The sequence below is a fragment of the Salminus brasiliensis genome, chromosome 1 (assembly GCF_030463535.1).
Source record: "Salminus brasiliensis chromosome 1, fSalBra1.hap2, whole genome shotgun sequence".
Lineage (NCBI taxonomy): Eukaryota > Metazoa > Chordata > Actinopteri > Characiformes > Bryconidae > Salminus > Salminus brasiliensis.
The window spans coordinates 20208806-20233821 of record NC_132878.1 but is presented as its reverse complement, the minus strand read 5'-3'; the positions used below and the strand labels follow the sequence as shown (position 1 = coordinate 20233821).

Sequence of the window (25016 nt, the reverse complement as noted above, 5' to 3'; positions counted from 1 at the left end):
GGGATTTATACCCCTCTAGGCCAACAAGGTGTGTAATGGCAACCATCTTTTTCTTTTCTTTTTTTTTTAAAGACATTTTCTATATAGTAAAGACATTTTTTATAATTTCTCTCACATTTTATATTGCGGAGGGGGTAGATGGCTGAAATGTGTATGTTAAACACAAATTATTTTGAAAGTGAACAAAACAGAGCTCCGAGTGGTCCAGTGGACTATGATCCATGCTGCTTGACATCAGAAGGAGCACAATTGGTCTTGCTGTCTCAGGGGTGGGCTGATGACACTTCCTCCTCATATCACTCCCAGTGTGATGTTGGTGAGCACAGGCATCTGTTAGCTGTTGTATCAGTGCTTCCCTCCAAGCACACTGGCTGCCTAGCGATGCTGCATCAGCCGCAGTTCAAAAACAGAGTGTTGGCTGGTGTCAGAGAAAACGTGTGTTAGTCTTCACCCTCTTAGTGTTGGGGGCATTGTTAGTGATATGGAGAGTTCACTTGAACAAGGATTGGGTAATTGGTCTTCCAAATTGGTTAGAAAATTGAGTAAAATTTGACTTAAATTTTAAAACAAAAAATGAACAAAATAATTTAAAAAATACACATAGCTCACAATCAGCACATTCACAGGACCTCATTTCACACATAGAGCCATGAACTTTATCCAGTTGGCAATTTTAATATTTTAATTTTAATCAACACCAATCAATTTAATCAGCTGTTTGTAAACACAACACTATAGCAGTTTTTCAGTGTGATGCTGAATAGTTTATCACTGGGCCACATGTTTAGTGTTTAAAGAAATGCTCACCTGCCAAGCCTTACAACCTAATGTAGTACAGATGTGGAGTGTGTGTGTGTGTGTGTGTGTGTGTGTGTGGGAGTGAAAGAGTGGTTTATTTTTAGCTCCAACTATGAAAGATTCATCAGTGACAGAGGTTGTTATATGTGGCAGCAGAAAAGAAGAAATGAGAGAGGAGAAATAAAGGAAAAAATAAAGGAGGAGAGTAGGGAAAAGAGAGAGAGAGAGCAATGAGTGTGTTTGGTGCTGTGTATTAGTGCTGGTCAGGTAAGCTGAGGTCAGAACAGGTGAGTTCCTGCTGGAAGGATTTTAGAGAACCAGTCAGAGCATTTGCTGAATGAAACACCATGATTGCCTCTTTAATCCGCTCATATTCATATTCTAATGCATTTCTAATAACTCATGTGGAGTTTGCCAGAACTGAATGTCATTGAACTCATTTCACTGGTGTAACCCGTAGCAGGCTGACCTGGGAACTGTATTCAGCCCAAAGCTTTTTGTGTAGACCAGCCTACTACAATCACTGCAATTCCCAATACAAACCACTTCTGATGATTATGTTTTCAATGCATAATGTGACAGTTAATTAGCAGAGTTACCAATATTTCCAGCACGTCTTAATGCACAGTTATTATTTCATAGTCTTTCATAGCATTAAAGAATAAAAAACATCCCCGCTCGACAGAAAACAATGCAAAGTAAGTTGTGTTTCCATCCACTACAGTTGTGTGAAGACACTTTAGATGATGTAGGCTGTCGTGATTAGAAGTGACATTGAAACAAGCAAAACTCGCTCTTTGCTCTTCGCAGAATTATTTTTACAGCCATTTGCAGTCTTTTTATGGCTGTGTTGTTTGCAGTTCAGAGACACCAGGCAGGTCAAGCAGTGGCCCACCAAATGAGGACGGAAATCTCTGAGCCACCCTGACGACGTCCAGCATACATCTTGGAGTGCAAATGCACCAGACAGCCCTGGAAGAGCAGCGCAGAGCCATTTGTCAGATGAGCTTTGAATTCAGTGTTTCCGAATGTTAAAAGCAATCTTTAATAAGCCTTGTGTCATTATCGGACCATCCATATAGCCAGCCGTTTCACCAGTCACTGGCCACCCGTGTCAACCGCTGAGAGGATCATGTGACATACTGCTTAATATGTCATTGTTTATTCGAAAAACCCTTTTCATCTCTCTTTCTAGCAACAGTCTAACCTTTTGCGCTCTTTTTATCTTTTAGCCACATTTGGGTGTTTTTACAAATGCTGGGCTTTTTCTCTGAAACATTTTTGGGACATTTTCAAAACCTTTGCAAAAAAATGTGCAATAACTTAGTAAATGGAGAGCAGCACAACCACAAAGCATGATATATCCACCACAGTGCGTCACTGTTAGAGGGGTGTTCTTTTTAAGAAATGCAATTTAAGTGTTTCTTCAAACGTAACTTTGCCGATTGTGGCCAAAGATTATGTTTAGGCCCTCCTGCAGATTTTTGGCAGCCATATTACAGCCAAATTAAATAAATATGACAAAGACTGCACACACTTAAACATGAAAGTGAGTATATGCTTTACCCCATTTGACCTTACCCATACTTCTGAGCACTGTTGAAATAAGTGTATGCATATACAGAAGTCAGAGACTGTAGCTGGGGTGACTGCTAGTAAGCTAGCCTGTTAATAAGCCACATGTAGCGTTTACATTAAACTAGTCATCTGCATCCTTAGTTTGCAGGTAGAATGAACTGGCTAACTCAGACTTAGCTAGCGAACTGAGCAAAGGTGATGGGCTCTGAACTCTGAATGGATGTCTTCTGCCAAACAAAGTGAAAAATCTGTTGTTTCTAAATGTAATTTGTTGTTTTGTCACAGTGTAACGGATTATGTGGTTAGCTAATTCCATTTACAATGTAAAGTCATTGCTTTGGAGGACTGCTTATTGGCCGATATTTTACAAGTAAGGCACCATGCAGTACACACACACACACACACACACACACACAAATCGTTTTACAGATTGCTGTTTATGTGTGTGAGTTTGTTAGTGTGCAGTAAAGGAAAACCAAATAGGGCCTAAAATTAAAAGTCTAGTATTTACAATGCCTAATATTTACAAGCATTCCTATAATATAAGAATATAAAGTGTAATATTTCAAAGTGAATGGATTATGAAAGCATTCACATAAACTTGTGACAGGTATGTATGTCCTCACTCACTTACGTCCTACATGATTTAATACATATTATACACTTCTGTATTGAACACCCTCACCACTTACTCTCCCTCTTTCTGTCACCCACACACCCACACACACCTTTCCCTCTCCTGCTGTATTGTTCTCTATAGGTGTTAGAGATTGTGCTTTATTACAGTAAGTAGGTGACATGTTTCCCTTCATCCTCTATGAGTCGCTCTCAATCTCTTTCCCTCTTTCTCTCATCCAGTTTTCTCTTCTTCTCTCCCCTCTTTCACTTTTTCTACCTCTTCTCAGTTCTCCCCTCTCTCTCTGTCTTTCTCTTTTGATTTCTCTCTTTTCTCTCCCCCCTCCATCTCTCTGTCTCTTTCTTACTCTCTCTCTTTCTTTCACTCTCCCTCACTCTCTCTTTCTCTCTCATTTTTGCTTTCTCTCTTTTTCTTCCTCCACTCCATCTCTCTTTCTTTTCTTAGCTTTGTTCTTTTTTGCCATGTCTTCTCTCCCGCCGTTCTCGCTTTCCATCTCGTTCTCCATCCTCCCCTCCATCTCTCTCTGCCTCTCTGTCCTCCTCCTCCTCCTCCTCTCTGTTTTTGCATTATTGAAGGCCCGCTGTTCCAGGCCTGTGTCAGAGCTCTGTGTTAGTTTTGCTGAGGAGAAGGCCAAAAGCTGCAGCAGCACACTCTGAACTCCCTCCGGCACACTGCCTACACAGCCCATACATCATCGTCACACTCTACACACACACGCACATATGTTTCCCCCCAACCTTACACACAGGTTGGTACCTCAGGGGAACGGTGAGATGCGTTGCCTCAGGATTATTGTTATGAGGCCAGGCAGGAGAAGAAGAGATTGATTGGTGCAGAACACTGTGTGTGTGTGTATGTGTGTGTGTGTGTGAAGGGGGGGGGGGTCTTCATTCTTCATTTGGCAATTGGAATAAATATGCAAATAGTCGCATCACATTCTCTTTCATGCATATTATTTAGCGCAAGGCACAAATCATAAACCATCACTGTGAATGGTTAAGGAATCTTTAGTAGACTTTATGTTCATGTAGTTTCCGACACTGTATGACATGGTATCTATAATGCCATCTATTAAAAAAATGAACAAAGGTTTGTCACATACTTGTCACATGACAGTAGTGGCAGCCATCTGAGTTTTGCCTGTATTTATTAAAAAAGAAAATACACTATATGGACAAAAGTATTGGGACACCTGCTCACTCATTGTTTCTTCTGAAATCAAGAATATTAAAGAGTGTTTCCTGCTTTTGTTGCAGCAACTGTCTCTACTGTCCAGGGAAGGCTTTCTGTTAGATTTTGGAGCATTGCTGTGAGGATTTGACTGCATTCAGCGACAAGAGCTTTAGTGAGGTCATGATGTTAAACTATCACCACCTCATCTCATTCCCAACTCCCCAACTCAGCTCCCAAAAGTGTTGGATGGAGCACCATCATTCCAGAGAACACAGTTCCACTGCTCCACAGCTCAGTGCTGGGGGGTTTATGTCCCTCTAGCCCATGCCTGGCATTAGGTATGGTGTCATATAGGGTTATGTTTATCTGTTCAAGAGAGGGACTACAGGGACTAGACAAGCTATGTGTGTCCGTGCATTTGCATTTGCATCTGTGTCAGCAATGGGTGCAACATGAAGTTATATACATACACACGTATTATGTTTGTTGAGGATTAGCTTATTAGCTCTCTGCACTGGCTGTTCTTTGGTGGATCATTACATGATCTCCGCAGTGAAATGACACGACTGCATGCAAATACACTAATTATTTGCAATGAATTATAGCACTGAAATGTTCTGACACACACACACACACACACACATGCGTATACAATGTACATACTGTCTATGTGTGTGTATAGATCCACTGCTGGCTTTTGACCGCATGTGTCTGTGGTCGAAGTGTGTGTGAAAAAAAAGATTTGCCCTGCGTAGGCTGCAGAATGTTTTTATAGGAAAAAGTGAAGTGTGTGCTTAATGACGTGTGTTGAGTGTTGGCGAGTGGGCTGAAGCATAAAGAAAACACACACACACACACACACACACACACACACACACAAGCTCAGTGACTGAAATCTTCAGTCAGGATGTTGAGCTTTGGCGAGCGAGAGCGAGAGAGGCAGACAGTGTTGCTAGGAGACCACACACAGTCACTGGGGTGAGAGACATGGCTTCACATCCTCTCTTACCAACACACAGTCTCCCTCTGTTTCTCTATGACTCTCGGCCTTTCTCCCTCCTTGTGTTTCTTTCTATTTTTTCTCTATTTTTCTTATGAATATTCTTTCTCTTATTTCTCTTATTTTCTCCCCCCCCTCTCTCTCTCTCTCTCTCTCTCTCTCACTCTCTCTCTCTCTCTCTCTCGCTCGTTATCTTCTCTTCATTCCTTCATCGTTTCCCTCTCCTCAGTAGGTATCTCTCAGCGTGTGTTCCTCCACCCCTCACATTATGTGTTCCCCTCCCTCTCTTTCCCTTCCTTTATGCTCTCTCTTCCTTTCTGCTCTCTTTCACCTTTTCCCCACTCACACAAATCCAGTTTTGACAGCTATAACTGCCCTCTGTCTCTCTCTTTTTCTTTCTCTCTCTCTCATTGCTCTCTTTCCCACCTCTATTTCTGTCCCTTTGCATCTCTCTGTATCTCTCTCCCTGTCTCTTTTCTCTTTCTCTGTCTCTCCCTCTATCTCTCTTTCTCTCTCTCTCCCTCTCGCTCTCTCCTCTCTATTCCTCTCTCTTCCCTCTCTCTTCCTCTTTCTCCCCCTCTTGCTCACTCTCTTTCTCTCTCTCTCCCTCTCGCTCTCTCCTCTCTGTTCCTCTCTCTTCCCTCTCTCTTCCTCTCTCTCCCCCTCTTGCTCCCCCTCTCTCTCTCTCTTTCTCTCTCTCTCTCTCTCTCTCTGCACTAAATGGTTCTTCTGCTGTAGACTGACAGTAGACTGGTTGCCAGAATGACAGCCAGGTGCACTGTGAGAGTGCAGGATGGAGAGGTGGAAGGGAAGATTTCACTCTGCCACCACCCCTCCCTCACCCCCCTCCTTAACCACCACCCCCAACCCATCCACACACACAGCTGACAGCTTTTAGACAGTCAGAAATCATTGTTCCAAATCCACAAAATCTTCAAATGAACACAGTGAAGATTATTAAAAGGGAAATAATGAGAAAATAATCACTGATAACTGTGTGTGTGTGTGTGTGTGTGTGTGTGTGTGTGTGTGTGTGTGTGTGTGTTCACTGCCTGTTTATTTCTGATGCACTGGTGCATGTGTGACTGTTTTTATATTTATTTATGGGGTTTGTTTTTGTAAGTGTGTGTGTGTGTGTGTGTGTGTGTGTGTGTGTGTGTGTGTGTGTGTTGTGGCTCCATCTGCTGCCGAACACTAATGAGCTGCATCTAACTGACCTCTCACCCCTCACTTCCTCTTTAAACAAGCACTTGTCTGTAATGTGTGTGTGCATGTGTGCTTTACTGAACCATCTTTGCAGTGTTAAAGGCCTTGGGTTGTGTTTTGATGAAATTTGTGGGTGTTTAAAGAATACATCTGCATAGATAAAATGTGTGTGTGTGTGTGAGAGAGAGAGAGAGAGAGAGAGAGAGTGTGTGTGTGTGTGTGTGTCTGTCCTGTCTGTATAATTGCACACCTCGTAACTGTAATTGCTGAGTAGTCTGCTGTACGGAAGAAGAGGAGGCAAATACAGTACGGCTGAATGTGTCTGAGAGCAGAACAGAAGAAGAATCTGAATGGACATATAAACAAACACGCCTCTACTACTTGCCAGTGGCCAGTGTAGAACCGGTCTACAACACAACTACAAAAACTACTATTTGTTTTTATTTAAATGTTATATTAGTAAATAAAAATATTTTTATCTGAATCTTTAATCTTTAAACAGTAGTGCAATGTCATTGCACCCTTTTAAATAGCTATTCACTTTTAATCATTAAAAATATATAGACATTGTAATTAGAATCTAAAAATGTTTAAATATACTACATAAAAAAAAGTCAGCATACGGGCTCATTTACATTGCTGGGCTCTCTTCACTAATTAACACAATAGTCAATGACGAAGTCAGAAAAATTTATTCAGGTCATGTCCATATATTGTATGATAAGTCAGGAACATAATCGTGACAGGCCTATCAAATACAGTATGAAATGTCTGTGTTACGGTCAATGGCAAATATCAGTGTTACAGTCAGATACAGTCACAGCAAGTCAGGCTTGATTAGTTTTAGTACAAAAGCTGGTCAACAGCAGTAGGTCAGGCTTAATGTGTTGGGAAATAAAGAAGGTCAGTCATGGTACAGAAACAGGTTAGCCTTGAAGATGAGTAGTCATTATGTGTTTGGTATTAAATTAAGTCAGTCCTGTAGTGTTTGGCGCAATGACTGTAGAAAACATGGACATTGAACGTCTTATCAAAAGCTCCAATGATAAAACAGCCTATTTTTCATCTCATTTCTCTCCTCTAAAAAATCCATCTAATGTCCATCCAACAGCTGGAATCGGACACTGGGCACATGTTTTATTCCCCCAGAAATTAGATTAATAAAGAAATGAGTCCTACAGAATACCAGTCCTGTTGTATTTGGTACAATAGGAAGTCAGTACTGACGTGTTTGGTCCTACAGAATATCAGTCTTGTTGTGTTTGGTACAATAGCAGGTCAGTATTGATGTGTTTGGTCCTACAGAATATCAGTCTTGTTGTGTTTGGTACAATAGCAGGTCAGTATTGATGTGTTTGGTCCTACAGAATATCAGTCTTGTTGTGTTTGGTACAATAGCAGGTCAGTATTGACGTGTTTGGTCCTACAGAATATCAGTCTTGTGTTTGGTACAATAGCAGGTCAGTATTGATGTGTTTGGTCCTACAGAATATCAGTCTTGTGTTTGGTACAATAGCAGGTCAGTATTGATGTGTTTGGTCCTACAGAATATCAGTCTTGTTGTGTTTGGTACAATAGCAGGTCAGTATTGATGTGTTTGGTCCTACAGAATATCAGTCTTGTTGTGTTTGGTACAATAGCAGGTCAGTATTGACGTGTTTGGTCCTACAGAATATCAGTCTTGTGTTTGGTACAATAGCAGGTCAGTATTGACGTGTTTGGTCCTACAGAATATCAGTCTTGTGTTTGGTACAATAACAGGTCAGTCAGTGCTTCTATTGGCAGTATTTTTCTACAGGGACAAGACAAACTGTGTATGTGTCAGTAATAGCTGCAACCTAAATGTTTTAGAGAATAACATATGTCACTTTCATCTTGGTTGCATCAGCTCTGTAGAACTATGATAAGACCTCACCTGCCAGGTGGAAGAAAACCATAGTTCTCCAGCAGTTATTGTATGCACTATGACTTGTGATACTGAAACAACATTGAAGTTGAATGGGTGTTTAGTGCTCAGATGAGTCTGAAATAGAGCTAACATTAGCATAAACATTATGTGAGCAAGACATATGTGAATGCAGAAGAGAGCCTATTGCCCACAGGGTATGGTGGTGGATGTGCAGTTATGTGATATTTTTGTATTTGTAAACAAAAATGGAATAGCCATTGTGGATCTTGTTTGCTTAACATACCAGCACAAACAATGATCTGATGCCTTGCTGCAAAAAATGCCCACACTATCAGGATATTCAGTGCACTGAACCATTAGGCCAAAACTCCACAGCAACATTTTTTAAGTTGCAATGCTTCACATTGTAATTTTCATTATTTTCCCACATGTTGTCATTGTAATATGCCTTGTCATATATTGGGACCCATATTATTTCTGACCAAAACAGCTTTCCTGGACCTTGTATATGTCTTTCGCCGTTGGGCAGGATCACAGTACACCATACTGTCCTTAAGCTTGCCTGTTTTTGCTGCTTCCAACAGATCAGGTGAGATTGTAATGAGATAATCAATGTTTTACACTTGCCCTGTCAGTGGAATTTAATGTTATGGCTGATTTGTGTGTGTTTGGGACAGTAGCAGATCTGTGCAATTGGTACAACAGGCATGTGTGTGTGTTGGTTTGGGACAGTAACAGGTCTGTGCATTCGGTACCCCAGGTGTGTGTGTGTGCATGTGTGTTTATATGTTTGAGAGTAGCAGGTCTGTAAATTCGGTACACCAGGTGTGTGAGTGTTTGTTTGGGACAGTAACAGGGCAGTGCATTTGGTACACCAGATGTGTGTGTGTGTGTGTGTGTGTGTGTGTATGTTTGAGAGTTGCATGTACATTTGGTACACCAGGTATGTGTGTGTGTGTGTGTGTGTGTGTGTGTGTGTGTGTGTGTGTGTGTGTTTGTGTTTGGTATTGTAGCACTAGCAGCTTTATGTGCAGTGTTTGGTGCAGTAACAGATGTATGTACTCACTTGCAGTGGCTTAACTGTATCTACGGCTACATGATTTGGATAAAATATGATTTGGAACTTTTGGGTGGTTTGGATTTATTTGGACATATTAATCATTGTTTGTTATTTAACATTTAATAATAAAGTAATATAGACTAAAATATTGCACAGCGTTGGTTGTTTTTTATATTTACAGCTAAAAGAAAAAAGGAACCCTTTGGGAATTGTGATTGTGATTTCTGCATTAAGACATTTTTCACAATGTTTATCACAATACATGTGGTCACAGACTAAATCCATCATTAGTGACTTTACATGCACAGCCCTCTTCAGGTCATGTCACAGCATCTTGACTGGGTTGTGGTCAGGACTGCTTTTCCAAACCTTTACTTAAGTGATTTGCTTGTGTGCTTTGGGTCATTGTCTTGCTGCATCACCCATCATGTTTTCAGCTTGAGGTCATGGACTGCTGCTCTTACATTCTCCTATAAAATGTTTTTCTTTAAGTGTTTTGTTCCCTCAATGAACGTAAGTTGTCCAGACCTGATGCAGCAAAGCAGCCCCAAACTATGCTGCTCTCTTCAACATGCTTCAGTTGAGTAAGGTGTTGGTGTTGGTTTGGTTGGTCTTCATTTTTCTCCACACATAGCATTGTGCATTTGTGCTAAGATGTTCCAACAAGACGCCCATTTCTAAAGAGAGTAGCAGCAGTCTTGAAGTTTTCTTGTGTTGAAATTTTTTTCAAGTTTTTCTAACCATGGATTGATATACTCCCAATTCTTTAGCAGTGCTTTTGTAGCCTCTCCAGCCTTATGTACTGTAACCCCTTTTTTTAAAGAACTTTTGCCAGTTAGCTCTTGCAGAACTTAATAATACAAAAGTTCACTTACATTTTCTAGCCTGCACTAGATATGCCAAACGTTCGTGGACACCTCTTCTGATTAGGAAATTATGCGCTTTAGGGTGTCACAGGCATTCAGTTCACAGCTTGTATAATCACTATGGAAAGCTTAGCCAGTAGAATGTGATGCTTTGGAGGAGTGACACATGACCCCAGAAAGGTAGAACTCTCAAGTGTTGGATCTCCGTACCTTGGAGGGCATTTGTGACTCAGAACTAATAAGTGGACATCAGTATCATCAGAGCTAATCATTGAACATTACACTAATGCTCTTATGATTAAGTGCTATAACTCCTTGCATCATTCTGCCATCTAGTGTAAAGCCCTCCCTGAAGAGCAGGACTGCAGCAGAGGGGGCACAAACTTCTTATACTTACCATTGACATGCCCATGTAGTATATTAAGAAGTGGCCTCTATTATTTTAGTTAGAATAGAATTATTTTGTCAGATCATGTGAATGCCTTTCCCCCAACAATACCTTTACACCCAAAGAATGTCTGTGATTGGTCAGTTTTTGAGAAAGACTGACATTGCAGCGACATTTAACGAACTACTTAGTACAGTAGTGAGACTGTGGGTTTTTTTTGGTACAGTAGCAGGTCTGTGCAGTGCTGCTTCCTGCTTGGCTCTCAGCTCTGTGATCTGACCCAGTTTTTCATATTTTGACTCACAGGAACTAGTTTAATGAGTCATTATGTAAATTCATTTATATTTCATTCAGTGCCCTTCTCCAACTTAAACAGGAGAGATAAAAGCAGAGGAAGCCACACATCTTTGCTCCAGTGTGTATGTGTGTGTGTGTGTGTGTTTTGTTTTGTTTGTGAATCATAGTGCGTACATGTGAATCAGCAGATTGTGTGTGCACATGTGTGTGTCTGTGAGTAAGATAAGATAAGATAAGATAGTCCTTTATTAGTCCCGCAGTGGGAAAATTCACACATAAGTATGTTGCTTATGTGGATTGTGAAGACAACCTTTCTACTTTAGTAACACACTGTGAATGTAATCTGGACCAGGAGCTGGATAAAAAAACACAAACAAACACACACACACACACACACACACACACACAAACACACACACACACTCATACACGATCAGCAACTCTCTGATTCAGCAACACAACCCCTTTCCCTACTGAAGAAGCACAGCATCTGACAGTGGTGTCCTTCTCAGCCAATCAGAGCGCTCCTTCACACTAGTTACTGCTCAAACTCTGAGTGCTCTGTAGAATATCTGCCTCACAACAAGCCTCTTTCCCTCTCTCTCTCTCTCTCTCTCTCTGGTTCTCTCCCACTGTGTGGGCTGAGCAGAAAGCCTGTGCGTGCTCTTAGTGACAGGCTGCATTAGAAGCTACAGATTCAGACAGGCACAGCGAGGGCAGCCCGGGGGCCTACAGCCAACCCTGCTTCCTCTCATGCTTACTCAGATATTCCTCCCTCAAACAGAGAGGCAAACAGAGAGAGAGGTAGGGAGGGAGCAAGTGAACTAAGTGAATGAGTGGGTGAGGGCTGGGGTAGATGGTAAACATGAGCTTCTCGCTCTGCTACATGCAGTATGATGGAAATTGAGATATGGAGGAGCGATGCTGCAGACAGAGCAGTGGTGATGGACAAATAGAGCAGTGACAACTGATATAGAGCAGTGATGATGGACATACAGAGCAGAGTTGTGATGGCGGACAATTAGGACAGTGATGCTGGACATATAGAGCAGTGATAATGGACATACAAAGAGTTAAGGGACATGTGAAGTAGTGACAATCTAGATATAGAGTAGTGATGATGGATAAACAAAGCAGAGTTGTGATGCTGGACATATAGAGCAGTGATGCTGGACATATAGAGCAGTGACAATGGAGATATTGCCACTTCTTTATATTACCATGATAATCTAGAGCAGAGATAATGGACATAAAGAGCAGACAATAGAGAAATAGAGCAGTGATGATGGATATATAGAGCAGTGACGATAGAGATGTAGAGTAGAGATAACAGACATATAGAGCAGTGATGCTAGACATATAGAGCAGTGATGCTGGACATATAGAGCAGTGACAATGAATATGTAAAGTGGAGATGATCTACGATGATCATCGTAAAGATGGTGATATAGAGCAGCTGTGATATAGATACAGAAGAGTCATATAAATAAAGATATAAAGCAGTAATAATGCATTTTTATGTAATTTTTGTGTAATTTGAAAACTCAATTTAGTCTGTGCATTATGACAAATTTCATAATAATGGAACCAACAGAAGTGCTCCATATTTCTTATAAAAGTGTTTTTTCAATTACCTCCAGGGTTTGTTCCAGCAGTGACAATGTCTTCATATAGCATAATGATGATGGAAATATAGTGCAGAAATGATGGCGCTTTAGAGCCGAGATTATAGAAACCGTGCAGCAAAAATATGGATATAGAGCAAAGTTGATGAAGAGACAGAAAGTATAAAGTAATAGTGATTAGTGCGATAATACCGAGTAGTGATGGTAACAGTGATGGCAAATTCGTTGTGGTTATGAAGAGCGCTTGCACATTTAGAATAAATGTATTCTAATCTATTTTGATTATGGTGAGATGGAGCACTGATGTATAGTGTATTAGATCCAGCTGTGGATTCATATGTTTAATTAACAAGATCATCTGCTTCATTATCTTCCTCAGTAATGAAAAGACTGAAAACGGATAATTAACTTGATAGAATTTGAGAAAAAATAATGCGTTTCAGACACACGCGCTTCTTAAACTGTACCGAAATTCTTATTGGTCTCTGTGTAGCTTGCAAACTACAACTGCAAAGGTACTACTCAAGCTACCTGTCATTAATGATAACCCTTGTGCAGTTATTCACAGGTTGGCTGGACCTCAGGGAGAAATTGCAGTGCTCGAAATAGGCTGGTACTCACTGGTACGCAGTACTGGCATTTCCACATTTTACTTCTTGGTGTACTGTGACTTTTTATCACATGCTGCTGTGCCGAGTTCTGATTCCCTTTGCGGTTGCACTCATGTCAAGCAGCAGTATAGACGCCAAACAGATTACGCTCTCGATTCCTGTTGTTCCACCCTTCCGCCACATCAGCATAAACCAGTTCAGACCAGCCTGGACTTCATGCTGTTTGCTGTGAAGGAAACTTCAAGATGAATGATTATTCAGAAACTGAAGCAACAAAAAGCAGTCAGGAGCGATGCAAAGCATCAGACTTTCACACAGGCACAATTAGCAAACGTTTTTTCCGCTAAGCAGCGTTCATGGTAGCTGCATTCCAAAGCCTAGTGCAGCATAGGCTGTTCCGAAGGAAAACCCCCTTGTATACAGCCCAGAAATGCAGCCAACATTCGGAGTGATTTGGAGGATGCATCTGATATAGCTTTTCTGGCCTATTCATTTTTTTTATAATATTTTGTTTATAATTATATAGTAATTATATTTACACACAAGTTTCACCCAATTGCAAGAGGCAGGATCTTTCCGGTGACCACGCTGCCTAGTAAGACTGTTCCATTTGTTCTGTTCCAAATTTTTCACTGAATAGTCCTACAGAGGAGCCACCGTAGCCGGCCCAAGGCGTACTCGAATTATGCAGCTGCTTAGGGCTCTAATGCCACCAGGGGGCCCCAAAGAGCACCAAGATATCATGATAAAAAATAATTTTCAAAAATAACATTGAATAATAAAACTAAATGGTATTACACAGGTGACAGCGATTTTTTATATAAATGTATTTTCATAATTGGCACACCAGTACTAGGTTAATCAGTTTCTGCTGTTAGCTGCTGCCACTGTTATGCAAATGCAAATGCGTCACATGGGTGGTAATTAAAGGGCCCGGGTGTTTCAGCGTATTTCACAATATCTCTCTACTTTTTCCCCCACTTCCAGCACTGATCACCACTACCCAGCTCCAGCACCTTTTATAGTTGATTTGCCAAATGTAACCAGCAGAAGTACAGGCATAAGGGAGTTCTTCCTTGCCCCATAACAGCAAACACTGTCTTGAGCTGTTTGTTTAATTAAAAGGACGTTTCTCTGTTGGATAGAAGTAGCTGTATGTTGGAGCTTCCAAAGCAGTGCTGTTCATGTAATGAGCGTGTCTTTCCCTCTGACCCTGTTTGAATACATGCATAGCTGTCAGAATCGGTCTGGATCTCGAGGATGTGAGTAATTTGGCCTACATTGGTGTTCTGTTGCACTTCTTTTAATTCCTCACGCAGCCTAAAGTTGTTGAAGTAGCATCAAAGTTACAGCCCAGCACAAGTGCTTGGGTAAGAGCTCAGCGTAGGTGCCTGAAGCTGTTTGGCTTCCGTGTGGGTGAACGAGGCTCCGCTGTTCAGTACCTCTCTGTAGAGCTAGTAATGACTCACACACCACACTGGGGGTTCATTTGGTGACGCTGTATTTCTGAGACTCTGGCCTCGGTGGCCAGGATTTTAGGTCAGGAGTAAGTTAGAAATGAACACTGTGTGATATGCCTATGTGTTAATAACTCGATAAAAACGGGACTTGGGTTTCATCTTGAATAATGAATGAATGACAAATGACATGCTGCAGATACCTCCTTGTATGTGTCGTGGTTATGTAAAGACATTAATCATCATTTGTATAATCTTAAAGGAATAGTTTGTTTAAAACAATACCATTTACATAACGTTCTTCCTACCTGAAATGTCAGTAAAGACATTTGAAATCCAGAGTTTGATTCTTTAGTTTTCCACTGGAGCTATGAGGCTATTGTATATAAGGAAAGTTTATAACCCACTGATTAACACCCTGATTGGATTGGAATATTTAGGCGGATCCTTTTAAAAGATTTACCTCAGATCTGTAGTTATTTACCACTGTGTCGTCTGCCATCCTCTAGGCGACATAAACAGACATCATTTACGGCCTGCAGCAGCAGGGTGTGTTCCCAGCAGGTAACCAACATTTCTGCAGGGGGAATATACTTGTAGTAATATCTGCAGCTCTGCTGTTTTGATCGTCGTTTTTAGCCACTCGAAAGCATGCGGGTAAATACACTACTGCCTTGTCTTTCACTATTGAAACTTGAATAAGCTCAAATTAATTGGCACCTTTCTTTGGTTTTACACAAAACTAAGAGAAGAGGATACAGGATAGGTAGATTTGCCAATGGAGGATAACTCAAGCCAACCTGAGCAGCCTATTTTGCCCTTCATTAATTAAAAGCGAGGTAAAATGTTCAATTAATCATGATAATGATTTCACTTTGAGGTCATATTTCTTAGCACTAATAGATAAGTATGTATAAATGTGTCTAGAACTATATAGAGTGAGGTGGTGTATTCAGTATGTGGCAGTAGGGCCTATTGGTGTTGTGTGGAGTTCAGTTGTAATAGTAATAGTTGATGGAAAGAAGCTGGTCTTGAACCGGTTAGTTCTGGCATGGATGCTTTTTTCTCTCCTACCAGATGGTGGGGGGTTATACAGTGTGTGGCTTGGATGGGAGGAGTTCCTAATGCGAGCATGTTTTACAAAAATAAGACCATGGCACCTGGAATCAAAAATAGTTATCTGACAAAAGTAGTCCACAGAAACACAAAATACATCAGTCCATATTTTTACATAGCATAAAAAGTCTACTATAACAAATACTTACTTTAGTATTTGCAGCATATCTGGCTTAAATTATGTGGCTGTATTGTGCGTGGAAATAGCGAGGGGGCAAAATATGATTGAGACATCCTTAAACACTAAGAAACCTGGTCTATAAAATTGACCAAATTCAGGCTTCAGGATGGCTATTGTTGTCTGTATTTATAGATACCAGTAATGGGACTGTGTATTGGCAAGATCATGGCAGTACGAATCATGAGACATTGTTTACGATTCAATATATTGCAATTTGGTTAGGCTGCAAACTGATATCTTGTGATTATTTTTAATACAATTTTAAGGAAACTGCTGTTGTATAAACAAACACCGCTATCTGCACGGAGTACAACTGTGCTAGCTAGCGATCAGGGTTTAAACACGTCACAATATAAACCACTGTCTGCCACTGTCTGAGTCTTTGTTAAGTGTAAAGTTCACTCATTCAAAATCAGTACTGTGTTTTTAAAAAGTGACGCAATTTTGCAAGACATAATATTGCGATGCTTCAATATATCAATGTTTTTTAAACCCTAAACAGCATATCATATTCCCTGTTTACACTTGGCACTGACCTCTGTCTCAAGTGGTCTGATCATGGTGTACCGCCAGACGTATAACTGTCTACACCTTGCATTTCCATGTGACTCAACTGCATTTCCAGTGACCACTTGTTATTGGATTTCATGCCTGGAGTAAGGGTGACATGCTGCATTTGTCAGGTTCTCTCTGCATATCTTGCCAGACGGGAACGTCCTGTTAGTCCTTGCTTGTGTAAATGTATGGGCTGTTACAACTTATAAACAAACTGCAGAGCAGATGAAGAAAGAAGTCACACAAAGACGTTGCGGTCGTCTCTGCTGTCGTGATGAAGCAGTTAATTTTGTGGTCTTTCGTTGTTTCTGGGATGCATTGGGAACTCACAGTTTTAGAAACAGCAATACTTTGCTGTCATGGCAACCTTGCAAGAGAAATAAAAGCCCTCTTAACTTCCAGTGGAAGTCAGTGTAAAGTGATTTCATTCCTAGTGACGTTAGCACATTCCTATTAGTCGTGATATTCATCATAACATTTCGACACAATGTGAAGAACGACTGCAGAATGACGAAAAAATGGAGATGCATGGTTCGCATGCTTATCGTTGCACGACAGCAACGATAAGCAAGTCTGTTTGAGATTGCTTAATGACTAATACTTACACATAATACACTTTGTCTCACCTGCACAGGTAACTGAGGCGGGGCCAAGCGGTGGGAAAAAGCCCTTCCCCTGCTTCTCATTGGTCTTCTATACCATGAGCTCTGGCTCCGCCCAGGATGTGGCGGTGGAGCATTTCCTGCGTGACATAGAGAGGCGGGGCCAGCGGCTGCACTGCGCTGTGATTGGCTGCGAAGAGGAGCCTCTCCGTGGCGACATGAACCTACTGTACCGCAAGAGCCGACTGGACTGGAGACATCGAGATCAGGAGGGCAAGAAGAGGTGAGCAAGAGATTTGAGTAAATTCAGAGAGAACAGGAATGAAAAAGTAAGAATGGGCGACATCAATCTGTAAAGGAAGATGGAGCTGAGAGACCATCACTGAGTTCAGTGTTGTATTTCGGAGCCAAGAAAATAGACTTTTGTCGTTCATATTTCATGCAAAGCCTCCAAATTGTATTCTCCTTCAACTCTAGAGAGAGAGAGAGAGAGAGAGAGAGAGGAAAAGAGAGAGAAGGAAGAAAGAGTAGGAGTATGGCCTATATTCCAGGGACAATCTGGCCCTCTGGTGTCCCAGTAGATCACAAACACACATGCACATGCACACACACACACATAGGCACGGTAAAACAAATGCTTGCTTTCACACGCACACACACCATTCCTTACACACACATTTACCCGATGCACAAGCACAGGCACAGACTGTAAGGACACACTATTGCTCTTCTCCATGCATTGCACTGGTTTCTCGTTTTTTTCTCCTGGTTTCCTGGCAGATGCTGAATATTAGTAAATGCTACTGACTTGAACTCATAATTTGCCAAAACAAAAAAGAAACTACACAATATTTCCCTCCTCCAATCTAGTCAAGCCAAGAAATGTTTGGTGTGTGAAATTTGCTGCTTGAGTTTTGGTGCTACAAGGCTTGCTGAAGTAGTTTCTGGCATTATGTAACATACTGTTATCGATAAAAATGGACAAACAGAATTCACACATCAAGAATGCTACTCCAGATTTGAGTTAAGTTACATTATTGTTTCTGTTTTTCTAAAAAATGTTATTTGGGACAGTGTTCAATAAACTTTTATAGGCAAATCTATTTGAGATTACTTATACACATAATCTCTCTCTCACAGCCAGGGGCCAGATAGGTTCAGTTTTGTTTTTCTGTCATTGGCATTGCTTGTACAAATTAGGTGAACTACTTGACTGAGGCCTCAACCCGGGAGATGGGTTTACCCCTTCTTCGGGTCAGCTCAAAATAAGCGATACCACTCTTTACAGTAACAGTTGTCTTTAACATACAGTATAGGTGTTTTCGGCCTGTGTTTGAAGCAGTCTGGCAGTCTGGTTGGGTTATCAGTGTTTATCTATAAGACAGTGTTCATATATATATATATATATATATATATATATATATATATATATATATATATATATACACACACACACACACACATATATACAGCTTTGGGGGAAAAATGCAGACTGTAAATGGTATAAAGTCACTCAACAGCAGTGTGAAAGATTAGAGAGCCTGCCAAGACATGAAAGCTGTGTTTGGCAGTAAAGGTTATTTTAATAGTGATTTTTAAATGCTCTCAAAGTTCAAATATTAGTTCGGTGTTGTTTAAATTTGAATAATAACTTCTTTGCATTATAATTATTATAATCATTTATTTGCATTATTTGAGCAGTTGTCATTTCTTCAAATAAATGCTAAATTGCTTCCCTAATTCCCTAATGTCCGTGGTTTATGAAATACAACGCAAATGTTCATTTTCCTACTCATTGCCTATAAATAGTAAAACCAGAGGAACTAATAATGCAGGGTGGTCTCTTCTTTTTTTCCAGAGCTATATATATATATATAGAGAGGTCAGTCTTACCAGAATGTGTTTTTTTTTTGTGTTTTACGGTCCTCTTTATGCATTATTAGTCTTTGGTTTAAGATGTAATGTCATTTAATGGTTGATATTAGGAAATTTAACAGAGGATAAACACGTTTTTTTAAATGACAGTACAAAAGTATTTACATTTACACGCCACTGTTTTTTCACTTTTTGAAATACTTTAATGCTGACAGTTATTTACATTGTCTCAAAATATCATAATGAATGACTTGGAATAAAATATTTTACATTGACTTAAATGTTAGGAAGGGGCTTTTCCTTCTCTTGTACAGTTGCTGTTTTGAAGATATGAGGTTTTTGCATGACAGCAACTATAATAAATGATACAGAATAGTAAACCCTAATATTCTGTGTTTTGCTAAATCATTTTAAATATGTTTGTCTGATGCTAAAACTGAGCATTGTATTAAATTCCCACCAATGCTTGGAGGAAAAAAAACGTATGGAAAAAACGAGAGCTGATAAAACACTGCTTCAAACAAAGTATCAGGCCTATCTGAGAACTGTCTGGGTGTGGTCCGCTTGATTGACACTTGATTGACGTCCCTCTGTCAAACACTCCCAGCCTGCTACACAGCGGAAGTAAAGACAACAGGTCGTTACCCAATGATTAGGACCACCCAGTTTTACAGGCTTACTGGAAAGTTGCTCTTAGGTCATACTTTGTACGTGCATACTGTTTGTCCTCAAGAGCAAGATTAGCCTACTTAGAAAGGATCCAATAAAGATGCTTCAACATGTTTTTGAGTGATGACATGGAAGAACCATAAACCTTTGGTTCCCTAAAGAAAAATGTTTAATAGAGAGGTGTTTATGTGATGTAAAGGCTCATCACCCTTCAAAGCACCTTTATTTTTTAAGAGCGTTGGGTTCCCATGCAGTCTCCAGTTGGTGGTCATTAAGCTTCAGGTTAGGCTCTTTTCTACACTCTGTCAACTGTATTCAAACCTTCACACTCAGATCTAATCCTAATACCACAGACCCTGTTTGTCCATGTTTACGTGTTTACCTGAGTGAGAGTGTTCAGCTGTGTGCGTGTGTATGTGTGTGTGTGTGTGTGTGAGAGAGAGTGAGTGTGGTGGGAGATGTTCTGGATTCATGACACATAGAGAAGCTCACATCACATCCTGACCTCAAAAAACAGGCCTGCTTTTAGCTGCCTCTGGTTAAAACTACACACAGATGCACACAGAAACACACACACACACACACACACACACACACACACACACACACACACACAGAGTAAATTCCTAAATGAGCTTGAAAGCATCTTCTCTCACAGACTCTCTGTCCTTCTCTCTTGTGATCACTGACACACATGCACACACACACACACACTCTCTCTCTCTCTCTAAAATACATAAACCGGTAACCTGTGTACCTATATCTCTTTCACTCTCTCTCTCTCTCTTTCTCTCTCTCTACAGGAAACAGGCTGTTCACTCTTTCTGCCTCCCACTCGTTCACTTCCATCTTCCTCCGTCCTGGTGCTGAATTCAAATCGCTCCCTTTCATTCATCCATCCATCCCTCTCGCTCTGCTTCTGGGCATCCCTCCATCTCTCCCAGCCCTGCTCACAGCAAAGCAATCAACCCTGCAGTGCCTTCCCGAATGTATAATCATCTAAACGATCATTTCACTTGAACACATCTTTCTGTTTTTTGGGGTATTTTTTTCATATATAGAAACAGTTTTCCCAGTCAGACAATCCAGCTGTAGAGAGTACAGTCATTTGCAGAATATAGTTTTTGACGTTAAACGCATAGGAGGAGATCACCATAAGTCGGTTGATAATACTAAAAAGGAACAGTCTGGCCAAATATCAGTCAGCCAAGACGAAATCACCACACACTCGCTTGGAGTTGCGTCAGGTTGTTAAGTATTCACTCTCAGACCTGCTTGTGGTTTCGTGATTTCTGACAGTGTATGACATGCTTTTATCTTTAAAAACAGTCAAAACTACGTTTCATTCAAACATTACATTCTATACATTATTGTTGTTTATGTTTAGGACAAAATTGTACTCTCTTGGAAACTTTATACACTGATCAGCCATAACATTAACACCATCTCCCTGTTTCTACATTCATTGTCCATCACCTCCGCTTCCCACATAGGAGCACTGTGTAGTTCTATAATTGCAGACTGTAGTCCATCTGTTTCTCTGCATACTTTCACCCTGCTCTTTAACGGTCAGGACCCCACAGGACCACCACAGAGCAGGTATTATTTGGGTGGTGGGTAATTCTCAGCACTGCAGTGACACACTGACATGGTGGTGGCGTGTTAGTGTGTGTTAAGCTGGTGTGAGTGGATCAGACACTACACAGCACAGACGCAATAGCTGCCCTGTGGTGGTCCTTTGGAGGTTCTGACAAAAACACATGGACTATAGTCTGTGATTGTAGAACTACAAAGTGCTCCTATATGGTAAGTGGAGCTGACAAAATGGAGAATGAGGGGTATTAATGTTATGGCAGATTGGTGTATGTATATAAGTTATGTGTGTGTATGTGTATAAATTTATGTATCCGTTTCGGAACTGAAAAAGTCGGATTGGTGCAACCCTAGTTTTAAAAGCAGGAAAAATGGTCAAGCATTAGAATCTGAGCCACATGGACAAGGAGGAAAATTGCGATGACTAGACGACAGGGTCTGAGCATCTGCAAAACATCAGGAAGGCTTTGTAGGGTTTTTCTGGTATGCAGTGGTCAGTACCTACCAAAAGTGGTCCAAGAAAGGACAACCAGTGCACCGGCAACAAGATCATGGGCGCCCAAGGCTCACTGATGCTGATGGAGGCCTCACCTCCTTCTGGATCTGCTGCTAATGTCTTAGTGCCAGATACTACAGGACACCTTCAGGTAGAGCTGGGCAATATGGCGATATTTGTATCGTATCGTGATACATTTTGTTATTGTGATAACAATATGCTTTTCTAAGCATATTGAGGATACTGTTAGTGCTTAATAAACACTGTTCAGCTGCAGGTTTCATTACCAACAGTGTAATTAGACTGCTTTAATTAGATGAAGAGCAGAAGATGTTGAATAAAAATTGCTGTATTTAGTACAGGAGAGGATCTGAACTGCAGTTTATAAAAATCTGTTGCTACTGATGTTTTTTTGTATCGTGATAAATATTGTGTATCGTAAAATGTCTTTAAATATTGTGATGTAGTATTTTTACCACATTGCCCAGCCCAGGTCTTTTGGAGTCCATGCATCGAATGCTCAGATCTGTACAATATTAGGCAGGTGGTGCTAACATTATGGCATTTTTTTTGCAATCTCTTAAATGAAGCTACTAAACAGTAATTGTGCTTTTGAATGTGGGAAGGTGTGTCTCTGTAGAGTTTATGACTTATTTACACTTGTAACACGTGTAATTTGGCGGGCATGCACAAACCTTTACCTAGGAGCGTATGTATAAGGACATGTGTATGTGTATGTGTGTGTGTGTGTGTGTGTGTGTGTCATGCGTGTGCTAGGAACGACTGACTGAAGGTAATGAGTGGGTGTGTGTCCGGTGCTCGTAGCTTCTCTGTACTGTAGCTCGGACCACTGAAGCGGAACTCTGTGTGTTTTCTGTGACATGACAGTTCCTGCTTGCTGTGTGTGTGTGCGATGGGGAGGTCACACACGCTGCCTGAGCAGCTTCTCTATTCTCTGCCTAACAACAGAGTGTGTCAGTAGAGCAGTGCACACACACACACACACACACACACACTGCTGTCATGTCGTTTTTCCACACACAGCAGCATTCTGGTCTGCAATGAGTGGTGTCCATCTGGGCCTCCACCACCCGACCTTCAACAGGGTCAGAGAGAGAAAGAGAGAGAGTGAGTGAGACACAGAGATAAAACACAACGAGTGTTTTTGAAATAAAAATGATTAGTAATTGAAGACTAATAAATTGACACAACACAGCTAATATTAGTGTATAATAGGTCATAGTGCCCTAATTAATGTTTAGTGGTTCGTTAATAACATCATGCTACTATGGTTCATATATAATATGTTATTAACAGTATTACAGATCATGTACAATAGTTAATAATACTACAGTAGAATCATCTTTCTGAGAATAATAGGGATTATTATCTTTGTCTCTGTGGCTGGCATGTGTGTGTGTGCGTGTGTGAGAGTGTTTGCATGTTTGTTCCATTGATGAAAGCCTTTAGCCTTGGCAGTATGCTGCTGTGCCACACCTAACAAGCCAGACAGCTAACATTTATGTGTGTGTGTGTGTGTGCATGTGTGTGTTTATGCCAGGCAGATTGTTAAAAGAAACACAACAAACAACAAACAAATGGTGGTCTGGTTGCCATAGTAACAGTAACAGGGGCGAATGCTTGCAAAGGGAGTAGTTCAGTACAGGGAAAAGAGAGGAGAAGTAGGAATGAGGGATGGAGTGAAAGTCATGGCCCACGGCGAATGAGAGAGAGAGAGAGAGAGAGAGAGAGAGAGAGACGGGGAGAAAGAGCAGTGGCGTTTTACTGTGTTAACAAGGAAGAGCGGAAGGAGAAGAGAAGAGAGAGATAAAGCAGAGCAAAGAGGAAAGGAGCACAACAGAGAGGAGAGAAGTAAAGAGGATGACAGGAGCAGAGCAGGGAGGAGAGGAGAGCAGTAGATAAGAGAGAATAAATGAGTAGAGAAGAGTTAGGTGTAGGAGAGAGGAGAGGAGTTAGGCAAAAAAGAGAGGAGTAGAGTGGAGAGGAGCACTGCAGAGAGTAGAGAGGAGATGAGGAGAAAAGAAATGAGTTGTGATAAGAAGAGAAGTAGAGCAGAAAGGAGATAGGGGGAGAAAGAGCAGTGCTGTTTTACTGTGTTTAGGATGAGGATGAAGGATGAGCGCAAGGAGAAGAGAGAGATGAAGCAGAGCAGATAGGAAAGGAGCACAACTGAGAAGAGAAGAGTAGAAGAGGAGGAGAAGCACCGAACACAGGAGTAGAGAAGAGAAGAAAAGTAGAGCAGATAGGAGGAGAGAGGAGATGGGTATAGAGGAGAGGAGTAGAGAAGAAGGAACAGGAACGAGAGGAGAGGAACAGAGCAAAGAGATGAGGAGAGGAGTTGAGTCAAGAGAAGAGGGGTTGAGAGGAGAGAAGTAGAGCAGAGAGGAGTAGAGGGGGATAAAAGAAGTAAAGCAAAAAGGAGAAGAGAGGAATATAGAGAAAATGGGCAGAGTGGAGAAGTTGAGAGGAGAGGGATGGAATAGAGAGAAGGGAAGTAGAGCAGAGAGGAGAGAAGTAGGGAGGGAAGAAGAGCAGAAAGGAGAGGAATAGAATGGAAATGGGTAGAGGAGAGAAGTAAAGCAGAGAGGAGAGGAGTACAGAGAGGAGAGGGGTTGAGAGGAGAGAAGTAGAGCAGACAGGAGTAGAGAGGAACAGAAAACAGGAGAGGAGAGGAATAGAGAGGAAATGGGTAGAGGAGAGAAGTAGAGCAGTGAGGAGAGGGGTTGAGAGGAGAGAAGTAGAGCAGTGAGGAGAGGAGAGAAGTAGAGCAGAAAGGAGAGGAGTAGAGAGGAGATGGATACAGAGGAGAAAAGTAGAGCTGAGAGGAGTAGGGAGGAGAGAAGACAAGTAGAGCAGAAATGAGAGGAGAGAAATAGAGAGCAGAAGGAAGAGGAGAGGAGTAGGTAGGAAATGGGTAGAGATTAGAGGAAAAGTAGAGCAGAAAGCAGAGGGGTTGAGAGGAAAGGAGAGACATAGAGCAGAAAGGAGAGGAGAAGAGGGAATTAAAGAGTAGAGAGGAGATGGATAGAGCAAAGAGAGGAGCAGAGAACAGCAATGGTGAGGGAAGCAGAGAATGGGAAAGGAGAAGAGGGGGAGGAAAGGAGAGGATAGTAGATGAGCAGAACAGAGGGGAGGATGAGAGGGGAATGCAGAGTGGAGAGGTGGATTGGTTGGTGAGTAAAGGAGAGAGAGGGGGATGGAAGAAGAGAAGAGAATGGGCTGTGTTTCACACTCTCATCACACACTCCAGCTGGAGACTACACTACATGCACTGCACCACGTGTGTGTGTGTGTGTGTGTGTG

General features: G+C 41.3%; 1 protein-coding gene across 2 annotated transcripts in view; it reads left to right on the top strand.

The window, feature by feature from the left end:
* The window catches only part of LOC140550377 (neuronal tyrosine-phosphorylated phosphoinositide-3-kinase adapter 1), a 55054-nt gene that overhangs the window by 17094 nt on the left and 12944 nt on the right, over positions 1-25016 (top strand). For both annotated transcript variants that reach the window (XM_072674326.1, XM_072674327.1), the window contains exon 2: positions 17092-17342. In XM_072674326.1, the coding sequence (XP_072530427.1) occupies positions 17158-17342 (185 nt within the window). In that variant the 5' untranslated portion in view covers positions 17092-17157. The remainder of the gene's footprint in view (positions 1-17091; positions 17343-25016) is intronic.